The sequence below is a fragment of the Protopterus annectens genome, chromosome 9.part0 (genome assembly GCF_019279795.1).
Source record: "Protopterus annectens isolate FY-2018-M chromosome 9.part0, PAN1.0, whole genome shotgun sequence".
NCBI lineage: Eukaryota > Metazoa > Chordata > Ceratodontiformes > Protopteridae > Protopterus > Protopterus annectens.
The window spans coordinates 1175603414-1175619828 of NC_056743.1; the positions used below are offsets into that span (position 1 = coordinate 1175603414).

Consider the following 16415-nt stretch of genomic DNA (forward strand, 5'->3'; position numbering starts at 1 on the left):
AAGATTTACTGCTAAGGTGAGTAGCTCTCTCAACTATACTAATTGCGTCAAATGCAGAGTGTTTTCCTGCTGCTACGATTTGCTTATTCTCTCAAAGAGTGTACTTTTGTACAGCACAGGATCACTGCTAGAGACTGGTGAAGCTTTAGCAAGTCAGAAGTAGCACATTGTGAGTTGGACTTACTGTATCTGCTTTCCTTTGAAGAAGACACTTGTATGAGGTCTCTTCTACCTTTCCCATTCCTGTTATTTTGTGCATCTAGGTGGAAGCAAATAAAAAAGAAAATGTTTACAAGAAGAGAAATGGATATTCCTAGGTGCTGCAGGCCTGCAACTTCTCCCCAGTGCAGGTTTCAGGTTGTATGTGTCAGATTAATGTGTACTGTATGTAATTCACTGGCCCTTACAAGTTTCTAAATCTTAATAGTATGATGGCAGACTGGTATCCACTCCCATTTTTTCCAACTGATTGATCTGTAATGAAATGTTTGTAGACCATTTGCCAGCTGTTCTGCATGTGATCTGTGCCAGTGTCATGACAGCAAAGCTGAGCTGCTCAGAATAGTCAGAAGTGGCATACACAAAAGCAGAATGAACCATGCAGTGAGCCAGTAGCTTGTCCTCTAAAAATAGAAATTAAATGAAAAACTTCAAATGCATCCACATGCAATGCCACTGGAAAACAAACCTCTCCTTTATTTTTAGTATTTTTATAAAGTATCCAAGAAACACATTGTACAGTGAAAAAAACACAAAGGAGAGGCATGCACAGCTTAAATTTAATTTTATTTCCAGAAAAGAACAAGACATCTGACAAACATTGGTAAAAACATGTAAACTATGCCCCCATTACAATGAACATATTCAGTATTTTACAGTTCACTGATAAAACTAATGAGGAAAAAAGTCTAGATATAAAAAGATTTTGGTCATACCATCCATTTTCTGTAATGGTGGCCATCTTATCATTTATCATTATCCTCCATTAGAAAAGTACACAGTGAATTATAAAGCATGCTAAAATTCTTAATCAGTAGAATTATTAACACATTTCAGCTGTTTTGGGACTTAATAGTTAACATTTCCATTCATTTATGTCTTTTGATATTTAAAACAACTTTTTTCAAACTTTATTTGGGATCATCTAAACCAGTCTATAATTATATAAAATATCTACATTTTAAATTCCTGCTGTTTTAAAGAGCTGTGAAAAGCTGTCATAGTTGGTAGTAAGCTATAAACATTACTCTTGTTAAACAAACAGTTTGTAAAACTAAAAATAACATAAAATCATAAAAAATGTAATTTACATTTTATTTGCTCTTGTATTTACTGTACAAGTCTTGTACATGTTTTTGTCTTATTTTTGGCACATTCCACTAGGAAGGATAGGAGCCAAAAAATCTAAATGCATAGTTGTAAATACATTTTTGTAAATGTTTATCCATTTTTGCCACAGCCCCCACAATATATGTTCTGTAATTCCCCATATGTCTCTCCCCAGCTGCCATTCCCAGTGTCTCTTATGCTACTATTCAGTCTGGTAGGATGGATCTGCTGCATCCTTAATTACTTGGTAGGACCATGAAACTTTACCTTTGACCAGCACAGCACTTGTGGGATATACTTCCCTGAATGTATCCTAAGTAACACTTCCTACATGTTAAAACACCAGATGATCAGCAGACACCCTACAGTATGCTATACTGCTAGAGTACTTGTTAACACCAGTAGGCTAAGCTACTGACTTGCCAGATACATTGCCCCCTGGTCATGAGCAGGATACAAAAATATTGCATCAAGGGATATCCATGCCTCCCTGGAGTGAGTGAACTTGGATGTGTGATTTCATCCCACCTTATGAAACTAAATCCCAGCAACATACTCAGGAATAAAACTATTCTGCTAGTCTATTGGCATGTTGTAATTACATACTGGCCTCATAAGTATGATGTTCTTTTGCATAGTTACTCCAGAAGTCTTAGTAATCTCAGTCCCTTTCTTTGCATTTTGCTAAGCACAAGAATAAAGCACCAGGAGGTTGACAAAGAGGATATCTTTTTATCTTTAGAACACTCTAAGCTGAGTGAAACTAAGACAAGCTTGCCACTTTTTAACAGAATTATGTAGAGAAAGTGGCTGAAAATATGTGTTCAAAGGATTCCTTGACGTACAGCACTGAATGCCACATATTTACATTGTATTGTTGCAGAACACACCTCTACAGCATGAATTTGTCACAGCTAAAGCAGTAGTCCGCTTATGGAGGGTTTCATCAAGGCCGTGTTGCAAGGTACCAGAACTGTTGACAGTGTTGAAAACTCAGCCACCTCAAAAACCATGCCACAGGACAAGTGTATGCAAGACTTCACTCCCCTTTGTAAGGAGTGAGACTTTACCCTTCAGAATCCTTCTAAATTGTAATAAGTTTGCAGTCTTACTTTGGTATTGTACTAAATTTACTCAAGAAATTTAATTCTTCCAACTCCCTATTTGAATTCTTTTTGTCCTACTGGTTTCTTTAAGAATGTAACCTAGTATTTTTGTGGACCCGCTACCTAAGTGAATGCATTCTACTCTGCATCCTTACCTTTCTCCAGTGAGGCATTTTACAGAGTTGTAAGTGGCATAGCACTACTGTTATTTTTCAGCTCCATCAACTATAGTGTAACAGATGAGTACAGAACTAGGACCCATACCATAATCATTACATTTCACTCAATAACTGGCCATGGAGTTGAGAGAACTACAACAGTTGCTGCCTCATTTATTGATTTCCCAGAAGACACCATTCCAGGTCAAAATAGTATTTAGGCTAAGACTTTAAATCATTTGCAGAGTAACACTGTATGCAGCAATCATTCAGACACACAAGGATAGTGTGTAGAAAGTTATGTGGTGTGTCATATCCACCAGCTTGTTGCAGCTAGACCTTAACCAGTCGAGCTGATGCCACTTCTCTTCATGTGCATTGGAAAAATTCTTCAAGAACAGTAATGTGATCTGTAAAAAGCCACATTACCAAATGATTTCCCACTGAATAACAGTGGGTCCAAAATGAACTCGAGAGTAGGAGTGCTTGGCCAGGGGTATGGTGGTGTTTTACTTCCCAGTCTGACGTGTGTCTGATGGGTTGACCTTTGGCCATCCCTGTTTGCAGAGTCATTTGGTAAACTGCATTACATCTTTTATAAACATCCAGGCATATAGCTTCTGGTAAGGTTTTGGGATCTCGCCATTAAAGGACAGGTTATTTGTGCCTGCTGCATACAGAGAATCACTAATTAGAAAGTCAAACCAGTTTGCTATTTTCATTTGTCTGAGGCTGCTGATCATCAGAAACAGCAAAGTTCAGTTTTAGTTTTTGCCATTGATTAGCAATTAACAATTATCCCAATCAACTTAGTGATAGTCTGGGATTTTGAATCTGTTTTGAATATTTCACTAACTCCATCTGTAACTGTTGCACAGTCATGGCCAGATATTGAATATGCCCCTGGCTGCTTTTGTTATGATTGTTTGCCAGCCTCTAGTAAACCGTAGAGTGGATATTAGGATAATTTAATGACTCAACTCACCTGTAGTGCACAGGGTGTCCATAATAGGTTCTGTACTATTATGAAATGAAGAAATCTGGTTTAGTCAGTCAGTTTGCTAGTAAATAAGAACGTTATGTTGATGCTAAGCAGCCTAACTGAAAGTTTGCCTACTGGCATGGAAGCAAGGCATTTTCATATATTTCTAGTAGCCTGGTTTCAAACAATAGCCAGACAACCAAACAAGGAAATAAGAAAAGGTGCTACTGAGATTTGCTTACTTTCTTAGAGAGTGTAAAAAGGTTTTAATTTAATACTGGAGAGGATCACTGGTGGAGACCAGTGAAGCTGTAGCAAGTCAGCATGTAGCACATTGTGGATTGGCCTTAATGTATCAGCAAAAAGCTCCCACACAAGCAAGATGCATTACTGCTGGCCAATGTTGGCTGTCTTGGGTGGGCTACAGTGAGCAGGACTGCACCAAGAAAAGTTGTGTATATAATGGTGTCTATTTACTCCTCTGCCTGGCCATTACGCAAAAGTATGAGCAAATAGACATTTGGGTTTCCATTTCCCTGAAGTCACCAGCCAGGGGTGATGTACTAAAAGAAAAAAAAAATAGACTAGACATTTCTGCAGCTACTGCAGTATGTATCAGAATAATCATTCACAGTTACATAGGAGTGTGTGTATCTGTGAGAGAAGGAAAGAGAGATCTGTATCTTTTTATTCCTCTTATGTTTAGCTGATTACATTCTACTACATCAGGTAACTGACAGATTCTTTTAGCGGGAAGGAAGCAGTTCCATTTTTTATTGATACATACTGTAGTGAGAGACACTGAATGGAACTGTGGGAAAAAATGAAGAGGCAAGAACATTTCTTCATTTTGTTCATTTGAAACACTTATCATCCTTTACAATTTTGAAAAAAAATGCTGTTCATTATTCTGCTGTGTTGTGAATTGCATAGAACTACAGAAAATTATTTACTGGAAAGAAACTTGGGTAATTGCTGCCACTGTAGATGGCAGCTATGAGGGTTAAGTGCCCTTTATCTTCAAAGTTGGGGTTTTACAGGCGGTATAAGTAAGAACTGTCCAAAGGGATTCTATTTCCAGGCTTGCCATTCTATTTATTTCACTAGTTTTCTTAACCCACCAACTTTCTCTTACAGATTCCTTTTTCAGTTTTCTTCTTCTTCTTCTTCTTCTTCCTTCTACCCTACTGTTCTCTTTCTGCTTACCTCCCTAATACTTACTGATACCACCAATATTGTCATCTATCTACCACAAGCAAGGCCAGACCCCTAAGAAAAATGCAACCTGTGATGTACACTGCACCACCAAAACAGAAAATTATGTAGTCTCACTTATACAGTACGTTAACAGATCCAGCTACCTTACATCAGAGAACAGTAGTATACAGCCTACAACCTAATCAGTGTTTGGAAGTCAGATGCACACAATCCAAGTGACATGACCTTGGATAATGAGGTCTGATCTTCAGTAAAGTTGTCAGTGCCATACAAGACCAACTAGTATCGAAACAGTCTTCCTTCATTTTTGTGTGTGACAAAGCCAGAATAAATATGTAGTGGTACTTGGTACCATATGAAGTTATCCAAGCAGCAACATTGCTTCTACTGGAGAAATTCGTGTGCAGCAGTCATTTATTCTGAAAGAGAACGCCTTGAAACCCGGAGTATTTGAAGCCTGATTCTGGTGAGTCCCTAAGCATTTCCAGAAGAAAAGTTTTTGAGAAAACTCTGCCAGGATACTACATTACTTTTAAATGTAACAGTTTTAAATTCCAATACTTTTAAGTGACAGTCCTGTGATGCCACAACTGAATATGTGAAAAAAGAGGAATTGCATACAAGAAGGCTAAGATCATGATGTCTTGGAGTACTTCCTTTTCTCTGAGGTATGGAAAGCACAGATTTGGTATATATTTGTGTGTACATATGCATATATGTTGATAGTGGAGTGTTTGAAGAGTTGTCACCCTTCAAAAAATTACTTTAAAGGAGTAAAGCGGTTGTCAACATTTGTTTTCTCCTTTAGTTTCACTTTTTTTTTGTATTTCCAAGGCTCGCAGTTATGAGTCAAAGAATAACTATGGGCGGTGGGATTTGTAGTTGTGAAGTGCTGACATCGACTGTGCCAGTATAATTTCACTCAAGTGGAAACTGTAGTGCCACAAAGTTACAGAATGAAACCTCACAAGACTCATTCTGTTTAAAATTCTAAACATTACTAAGTAAAGTATCCTTAGTGGTTGTTTTCAATTGTTTGGGAAAGTTTAACTTAAGAAACAGAAAATGACCGTTGAGAGGACTGTGTTTGAAACTTTCTTTTTTCAACAGATTAGCTGACCTGTAGCTATAACATTTCATAACTGTGAATACAGAGATTTTGTTCTTGCCACTAAAATATACAAGCCTCTACTTTAAAGATCTCCCTGTCACCCCAAAAAAGTGGCTTAAAACAAGTTCCAACCAACTGGGGAGGTTATGAGGTTATTTTCTGAAGAAAAAAAGGAAATGTTCACTCACCATGTCATACAGTTCACGCTAATTCACATAGGAAGGTTTACAGATTATTGTCATTCCAGAAACAAGAATTACCCACTGACTTCAGGTTCACAGGAAGTTGATGAGGTAATGTCTGAGAGCGATTACTAGAAATTCCTTATAGGAGCTATGCATTGAAGCAATTTTTGTATAGGTTTTGTGTGTGACTTTTCAGAATTCCTTCATCTAATAGTGTGAATGAAGGTGAAGGAGAAAGCACAGCACCGTCCTTGTTCAGTGACACTGGGAGGCAGTGGATGAATATCATTATGCTGCAAGGAGAATGATATGATAATGAGTCATCTCCCTTTATATTGCAGCTTCACTATGACAGTTCTGTAGCATAGTGGTGATTAAACTTATACTGACAGCTTTCAGTGCCTGCGCGTTATGAACACCCATTCTACACCATTTGGAGAATATCATAGAAACCATGAAAAAACAGTGACTGCTGCTATGATAAAACAGTAGTGTATTGAATGAAGTTTGCCAATTGTTAGCAGTAACATCTTCCATGAGGTAAATATTAAAATAAACAGAGCATATAATGATGTTTTCAAGGGTAACTAGCTATATAAAACTGTCTCTTTTTAGCAAAAGCTTTCTTCTACTAAATGCTTGTGTAACATTTATAGGGATGTGGAAGCTGAAACAAAAGCTCCTGCATACCCTTCTTTAGTGATGGAAGAGTTTGCAAAGATTTGATTTAGACATGGTAGCAGCAATGTGTGTGTGTGTGTATATATATATATATATATATATATATATATATATATATATATATGTGTGTGTGTGTGTGTGTGTGTGTGTATATATATACATACAGTGACAAACATGGATTCAAAAAGGTATGAGATGGACTTTTGATAGGGATAATATAAGATATTCTTGTACTGAAAGACAGTATGACATTTTGGACAAGCTGCAGGGGCTTCCTACAAGCATAAGGTTTGCTTGATTAACACTGTTGGACAAAGCAGCACAATAAGTGACACTGGAGGTTAGTAGTAAACAACAAACCAATAGAATTTGGACATAACACCTTAGCAGAATGATCCATGGTCAACAGTCTTGTAAATGACAGCTGTAGGACTTTCTGTATATGGGAGACAGAACATTTCAGTAGAAGGGATGAGTTTCACATGGTCTGTTTTTGAAATGATAAGGGTTTTGTTGGTTACTTTAATATCTACCTTTCACCCAAGTAACTATGTAACACATTTGTATTTTTTTTCAGTTGTCCTATACTGTACATCACCTATGAGCAATATTGCTTATATTTTGTTACATAATTTAAATTGCTGTTTCAGTGAAATAACATCTCTTTATGTTCTCCAAATGTACCTTTCTCAATCAGTCGTCACACTCCTAGTCTCCATATCACCTCTCCCTTTGTCTGCATGTGTCTTTCTGCTACTTCTGCTTGTTTCTGTTTAGTACCAGCATGCAGTACTGTTTGCTGTTAGTCACAGGAGACTTTCAAACCATATGGATCAGGTTGCTTTCTTTGCTGTTACATAGTCCATTCTGTCACTCTTCCTCTGATGACAATAGCCAGTTACTGACAAGAAAAATAAGAAACAGATCTGGCTAACAAAACACAGCACAACTATTTTGGGACTGCTGGTGAGTTAAAGCATGAGAATCCACTACATCATCATATAGTACCTACAAACCATTAGCCACACACAGAAATGGTATGAACCCCAGAAGACAAAATATATAAAGGGGATCCCAAGGCCACCACAGGGGCTACTAACTTAGGCAGCTTGATTTGCCACCACTGTACCTATAGTCTGTTTCTGAATCATTTTTTTACTCATTCCTAAATATTTTTTTAGAATATTAATGAAATGTAACTTTTCTGAACTTGCACTGTTAATTTAAGGGTTACAGGAACCATTAGGAATTGTGTTGTCCATAAGGATACCTCTTTTTTGGACTGCCTGGTCAGTACAGTCGTGTAAGTCACCAGGGTTCATATTGGAATCGTCAGGGTCCATATCAGAACCATTTCTAATCAGAAACCCAAAAGTCACCCGTTCTCACCCCACACTCAAACAGATATGGACATAAATGAATCTGGCTACAAAGAATTATTATCTGTAATGATCTGATGACTTTTTAGGACAACATTTTGACTAGTGTTGTCATGTGAGCTGCTGGGCTTTGAGCATCCTCAATGCCGTTATATTTCAAAATCACAGTCCAGAGATGAAACAGAGGCTCCATGCCAATGCCATGAAAAACAAATTTCCTATTCAACCCTTTACCTTTAAAGTTTAAAACAATTAAACTATACAATCCTTTTTACAATTAAAATTCCTCAACTGCTACTTTCTCCCTTAATCAAAACAGATTATTGACAGGGAGGGAAACAAAATTAATCTGTATCATCTGTTACAGAAATACTCTTTTTTTTCCAAAAACAATTTTACTAAAATATTTTACATGGCAGAGCATAAAAGTGATCCTACAAGTGGATCATAGTAAAACATATTGCTCTCAGCATTACTATAGCAGTGACAGTAACAACTTTTGTGTGTGTGCAGATATGCCTGCATGTCTATGTACTCCTACAAATGTAAAAATCAGACTTTAAGTCACATGTGTCTTTAGCAAAATCATACTTAGGGCACATTATGCTAGCATAATCACTCCATGTGTTTTAATATACTTATTAAAGACATAAGGACAACTGCATACTCTGCCTTATGTCTTAGTATAACTCAGAGATGTGGATTTTACAGCTTGTTACATACACCCACAAGTCTTGTACATATAAGTGCACACACTAGAGCTGTTGCCTTGCTGAGTAAACATTAAAAAAAGTAACACAAAGCATTATTAACATAATCCAGCAGAATCCTAGATCCAAAAAAATTCTAGTGTACCATGCAGTGAAACACCCGAGCATTTTCAAGTGGATGTGACGAGGACTCTACAGAAAAAGGAGAACTGCTCTTAGAACCTTTTTCAGTATCAAATAGTTCATTTTTAACTTTCAAAACAGCATACTGAGAATTTAAAAAAATGTGGGTGAACTGTATGTTTTGATATTTTGTTTACAGAAAGCATATTTCCATAAATTACTTTGAAGAATACGTTATCTGCACTCAGAAACATTCTGCTGATTTCTAGAACTTGCTTCTGCACTCAGAAACATTCTGCTGATTTCTAGAACTTGCTTCTTGACATGAATTTTAAGTAATAATGACTTTAAGCAGTACAGCAGCAACTGGTATGGGTATGGTTTCAAACACATTTTTGGTTGGATTTGGATTACTCCACTATGAAGATTAAACATTTAATGCAGTACTTTTAGCATTATTTAATGTAATTCTGATATGTTTGTCATAAATGCTTTGACAGGTATACTCTGCTGAATACCAGGAATATATATATTTTTTTATTTTATTTGTTCTGATCATTACCAGGTCTGTATTACTATGTGAAAACTAAGTACAGTCAACAGTCTGCCTTTTTGAAAGGTAAAGGCTTACGCAAAGGAAGGCGAGGTTTATAACGGCATTAATAATACCTTAACCAAACAAGATACAGAGCAATTATTTAGCCTCCGTTTTAATATTAATTTATTGAGTCAGTGACTGCCTGTTTAATCCATCTGAGCTACAAGGGATCAGAAGCCTGTCCTGGCACTCAGTGGGAATAAGGCAGAGAGAAGCAAATCTCAGACAGGGAGCCAGCCAGCAGGATGCGTTCACGAGCACACACAAACTCATTTGGACATGACTCATACAACTTTAGGTGATTTGGAGGATTACCAATTCACCAGCAGTGTTTTTTGGGGATATGGAAAGAAACCATACCTGGCAAAAATTCATATGATCCCAGGGATGTTATACAGACTTCACACAGAAGACCCCCTTGCTGTGAACTTAACTGTAGTGCCAACACTGAAATGTAGCAGTGCTAACTGTTGTGCCACTCTCAAAATTTATCATTTGTTTCCCAAATGTATGCAATTTTGGTTTAAAAATTAATTAAATTAATCTGATTTTTTATTACTGTTTTGAAATTATAAACTGTTTGATTTTTCAGGTGGTGAATTCTAAAGTATTGATGGCAGCACAGTGGGCCCTGGTTGGCATTCTTCACAACACTTGATTAATTTGTTCATTTCTTAGTTAGGGTACCTTCCACAAGGAGTTTGCATGTCATTCCTCTGTCCATGTTGGTTTTCACTGGGTAGTCTAGTTTCCTCATATTCCCAAAACATGCCATTGGTGAACTGGAAATGTGTCAGGGTGGGGTGGAGGTGTGTATGCTCACATATCTCATCTCAGAAGAGACTGGTATTAGTTACTCTGTCTTTAATTTCTGAGTGTCAAGACAGGCTCTAGCTTCCCTGCAACCCCAAACTGGCTAAAGTAGGTATCAGACAATGAATGAATAAACTGAGAAAAGAATGTAAGCTGTTGATGTTAAAATTGAAAGAACTGCATTCTACTCCATTATTTGTATAAGACATCAAGTGAAATAACTCCTACATCATACTGGCAGTGAATATGCATAATGGTAATGATGCCACCTGTATTCACACATTACAAGAAATGAATATATAAATTGCATTATGCTGTTTTGTTTTGAATTGGATTAGTCAAACTGTTTTCAGCAGTTTCATATTAGTCACATATCTTAGCTTTGCTTTGTCAGGATCATAAAACATTGGTGGTATGGAAGGTCCCCCCCGCAGCTGAGCAGCCTTGGAATTAGTATTGTTAGAGATATGAGGTTTGGGAGAATGGCCTTCAGTATGTGATTTGCAGAAGGGCTTACTCCCCTACAAAATCATTTTTGTTTCCTTAGTAAAAGATTATTTCCATTTGCTGACTTTAGTTTTCTAGAATTAAGTTGTGACATAATTTTGATGGGTTATTCCACACCTATAAATGAGTGCATTCCAGTTTCATTTTTTTTTTTTGGTCCATGAAAAATTTTACATTACAGATGTCTATTAGCATATACTTTAGTACGTTTTTAACATTCTTTCATATTAAAGATTAAGCATGCTTCCACTGAAAAAGCAGATGAAAGTTGAACTGTGTACCACTAGAGAAATGTAAACTTATATTTTAATTTTTCACTGATAAAATATAATTGTATAGGTAGTAAACAAAAAGTGATACAGTGAAGCTGATTACTCTGTGCACATTTTATACCTCACATTGTGAAGATGGCGGGTGTTTGTAGTATCTGATGTCAGCACTTAGTAGCTTTCATAATTGGCAAAACTTTAAAGTTGAACTAATGCAAAATGTATATATCTCAGAAGATACATATCTGCATTTGATCACTCACTTATATAAAGTAATAACTGAAGGTACACATTATACCAAGTTTGGTTTCTGTTTTTTTAACCTGTCACTAACTTGGTGATGGGAGCTGTAAAAACATTTTACAGGGAAAAACTTTTAGGTATCTCCCTTTCACAGTACTCATGGCCAGATGTATGTAATTTTTAAGTATATTTCTTCCACTCTTCAAACCATCTGAGATCTTAAAATAAAGTAAAAGGTGAACAAGCTGCTATAGGGTTTAGAAGTGTAAAGCAGCAAATTCTCATTGACATATGAACAAAACAGTTGATTTCAGATACCACTGTCAAATGGATATGTCACAATGAATGAGTTTGCAGCTTTCTGACAAACTCAAAGAATGACGCTGTTTTGACCCATGAACCTCTGTGAACAAGCGATTTCTGCCATTTCTCCTCAGCTGGCAAGTGGACTGAAAGGCTGACATTTACTAGCCATCACCATGGCTGACATTTAGCCTGAATAACTCTAAAATATGCGTGTATTATAACACTAATATACTGTCCTCTTTTCTGTAACCATGTGTTCCAAATAACATGTTCACTCTTTCTCCTTAAGGCTGTCTTCTGTGATTCCTTGGGCATGAAGCTCTGCCAGCACATTGTCCAAGTAGTTGGGATCAGGGTACCCATGGCCTGTCAAGTTGGAGCCAAATTCTGTTTTGTGGTGTACCTCATTCCAGATCACTGTGTCTGATTCTCCAGTTGTGCTTGATGTGCCAATAGTAAAGATTAATCGACGGTCCCATGCCACCAACAGAAGCTTCAATACCTAAGAAGAAATGACAAGACACATTACTGAAAACTGGAAATGTTGATCATTCAATTGTTTATTTACTTATTTATTATTGCTGTTAAATGACTCTTTATCAAGATAATGAAACTCTGGAATCCTTTTCTATTCACTCCTACCCAAGAATTTTGACAGTTCCTTGAGAAATAAAAAAATAAGTGACTGTCATAAGCTTTGTGTTTCATACCATAGTCATTTTTAAGCAATCTGCAGATGACATAGCAAAAGTTTCAATGGATCTTGTTGCAATTCTGTTTTTTACTTCAGTGAATATTATGATTATTCCAAAGTGTTCACAATTCTCCCAGTCAGAGCTGTGCTCATTTTCAAATTTTGCTTTGTTACCGTTTGTAAACCAGACATAGTTGCCAGTTCAGTTGTCAAGTTGTAACCACACACGTGTAGTAGTAAAAACACCCTGCTGACATTAGCTGCCAAACACACAGGCATCAGGTAGGTGTCCCTGTGCTTTTGGGTAGGAGTGATTAGAAAAGGATATAGCCGTGTAGACTGGGAAGTAGTACTGACATTGACTCGGACAGAAAAGTGTGCACTTTGTTAGGGCAGCGATAGTATACACCATATTGCTCTTACAGAGAAATACATTGAGTAACATCAGAAAATGTGCAATGAAAATTTCTCTGACTGTGCATAGTAAAGCAACAGTAAGGAAAAATAGAAGGTAACATCAGTGGCCTGTCTGAGAGGTAAAATGATTGACAAATCCATTATAACATAATCTGTCTGAAATAAGACTATTACTTGGTGGATGATGTGTCATGCGAGGAACAGATGTGACGCATTCTAAGAAATTGTGACTTGGGTATATTGTGGATGATGTGTCGGGGGTGATGACTGTGAGCATGCAGGAGAGTGTTGTACTGAGGATATTTACGAAAAACCTCAGTTGTTAATGTATGGTCTGTATCCCTAGTGATAGTAACATCTAGGAAAGTGATGGAATCCTTATGAGCACTCAAAGTAAATTGAATGCCCCATTTATTCTGATTTAAGTATTCCATAAATTCCTGCAAGAAAACAGTATCCCCCTCCACACCATCCAGCAATCGTCCAAGTAGCGTCACCAAATGTCAATTTCCCCAAGATATAAATCATGTGAGGCATCATAAATTAGCTGGTGTTCAATATAGCCCATGAAAAGATCTGCATAGATGGGGGCAAAGAATGCCCCCATAGCCGTACCCTTCACTTGTCAAAAACATTTACCAAAGAAATAAAAAACATTCTTGGTCCACCCATGTTCAGTTAAACAAACAAAAAAAGTGTTAAATCCAGGGGGATAGATACTGGCTTGATCCAACGAAAACTGTAAAGCCTCAAGCCCAGTATGGGATGTTGGTATATAGTGAAGACACATCCAGGGTACACATGAGCCAATCCTGTTCTAATTGCATATTTTCAATGATTTGTAGAAAATTTGTAGTGTCCTGAATCCTGGCCCGAACTAAAGGCAACAAAGGCTGTAGATATTTCGTCAGAAAGGCTGACAGTGGTTCAGTTAATGAACCATGGCCCGAGACAATGGGTCTCCCGGGGGGGGGGGGGTTGCTGGATGGTATGGAGGGGGATACTGTTTTCTTGCAGGAATTTGTGGAATACTTTAATCAAAATAAATGGGGCATTCAATTTACTTTGAGTGCTCATAAGGACTCCATCACTTTCCTAGATGTTACTGTCACTAGGGATACAGGCCATACATTAAAAACTGAGACTTTTCGTAAATATCAGTACAACACTCTCCTGCATGCTCACAGTCATCACCCCCGACACATCATCCACAATATACCCAAGTCAAAATTTCTTAGAATGCGTCGCATCTGTTCCTCACATGATACTTATGCCCGTTATGAACAGGATCTACACACCCGATTTATTCAGAGGGGATACAGTGATGATAACATCTGTCAGGCTAGGGATTTTGCTAGGCAACAATCCAGATCTGACTTGTTACAATATAAACAGTCTGGTGTTGACAAAGATATACAGCAGCCCAGCCCAGCAGATTGGTTACAACTTTTGGACGGAATATTCAAACCTTTAAACACATCAGTAACCATCATTGGGATATTCTAAAAGCCAATGCTAAGCTCACTGAAATTCTTCCCTCTACATGCTCTTTCTCTTTTTGTAGGGGACCCACTTTGGGGTCTCATTTTAGTCTTTATAAACGTAAGGTCCCACCTTCACTTCCAACAATCCACTATATTTGGGAATAAGGTTAGGGGCTGTGTACCCTGTAGACATTGTTCTGCATGTCCTCACACATTTAAAACCAAGACGTTCATCAGCTCCAGTACCCCCAAGGTCTATATCTTATGTTTTGGGAATTATAGTACTGAATGGATTGTGTATTTGGCTACCTGTTCTTGTTCGGCATTTTATGTAGGACAAACGTCTAGAACATTATGGCTTCGGCTTTCCGAACACCTCAGTGAGATCAGGAACAGGAGAACCACAAATGCTTTGTATAAGCACACCTTAATTCACAAAACAGCAAAGTTTACATTCACAGTTATTGACAAGGTCCAGGGTCAATGTTTTTCTAAAGTTGGTTGGCATACTTTATTAAGTAATAAAGAATCAGGTTGGATTATTCGGCTGGGGGGTTTCTTCAAACTGGGCCTTAATGAGTTGTCCTAGCTTTTTAACCAACCAATAATATTCCTGAATGCTTATGATGCTTCTTATTTAAGGGTTTGTTACTTTTGGTTGTCATTAACCACTGAGGAAGGCTGTTGCCGAAAACGGTATGCTGTTTGTCTATTGAGCTACCACAATAAAGTATTTTTGAGTCATCACCCTTTTTGTTTTTTTGGAAATAGTGGCACCTAATGGGATGTTGCCTTCCTCTTTGTTGGAATGATATCAGTACGAGCATGGGCTTGATCTCTAACAAAGGTTTAAGTAAAGTTGTGTGGCCTCAGCAAATAAGATTTTTTCGTACAATACCTACCAATATTAATTTTCTGAAAATTATCATTACGTTTGCTGTTTTCTCTTCATTTAAAAAGCAGCTTCTGTACCAAAAGAAAATACTGGGTGTAACAATTACAGACTCATAAGTCTGACCAGCCTCATATGCAAAGCCATGGAAAGATTTATCAAAGAATTAATCAGTCAGGACATATTGGACCTCCAAATGTGAGACGTATTTCAGTTTGGATTTGTTAAGGTCAGGTCATGCTTACTCAACCTAGTGGATTTTTTTTTTTTTTTGAAGAGGTCACCACAGCAATGGACGGAGGCAAAACAGTACACACCATATACCTCAACCTGGTCAAAGCTTTTGACAGAATTCCCCACTCAGACCTAGTAGAAAAGCTAAATAAACTGGGAAATAACTCCTATGTCAACCGTTGGACTCCCAGCTGGCTCACAGATGGGATACAGATAATCAAAATAGGGAACGTTACCTCCATAAAGAGACCAGTCAGCAATGGAGTCCCCCAGGGTTCTGTGCTGGGACCTCTCCTGTTTGGCAATTACTTTTAGGTTCATAGGAGATTACTAGGCTAATGGCTCAAGAGCCCTTACAAGCCTAGCCAGTTTTACCCAATTTTTTACTTCTAGAGGAAAGATAACAAGGGTCAGCAAGTGGGGTTTTGACAATTTTTAGAGACTGTCTTTGTCCATAAGGGACATGGGCACCACCCTAGCAGTGAATTTGTGAATTCACATCCATTGGTCCAGATTGCACTTGAAGATGGTCAGGGAAGGCTCTGCTTCACATAAATAGGAAGCCTGCTCCTGAGGATGGACAGTTTCTGGGATGCATACCTGTCTCTCCAGCATGATCTATTCATGTCAGAGATCAGGTTTAGATCCTTGGAGCAGGTAACTCTCGTGCAGCTAGTTTTGCGAATATGCAACATTTTCATCAGGGCTGGGTCAGAGACTGCCTTGTAGGTCAGACATAGATCACCCCTCAGTAATATGTAGGAAACTGAATACAGTGATAAGGCTTTTAGTTGGTCTGTATATGACTTTGTTGGTTATACCCTGCATTTTTTTGGTGAGAAACCTTTGAGAAAGTACAGTTGTGTACACTTACCGTAAATGTAGATGCTCGAGTGTATTCTCTGTTGCAGTCATCACACTTGGGTTATCTGCCTGCAGGTAGTCCTCAGTCGTCCCGCATACCAGAGTCTTGGGA

The 16415-nt window shown here is 37.7% G+C and overlaps 1 protein-coding gene across 1 annotated transcript in view; it reads right to left on the reverse strand.

The window, feature by feature from the left end:
* Window positions 1–767: 767 nt before the first annotated feature.
* DTX4 (deltex E3 ubiquitin ligase 4) overlaps window positions 768–16415 on the reverse strand; it is a 443998-nt gene continuing 428350 nt past the window's right edge. The window contains exon 9 of the mRNA XM_044084062.1: window positions 768–12220. Coding sequence (XP_043939997.1) covers window positions 11990–12220 — 231 coding nt within the window. The 3' untranslated portion in view covers window positions 768–11989. The remainder of the gene's footprint in view (window positions 12221–16415) is intronic.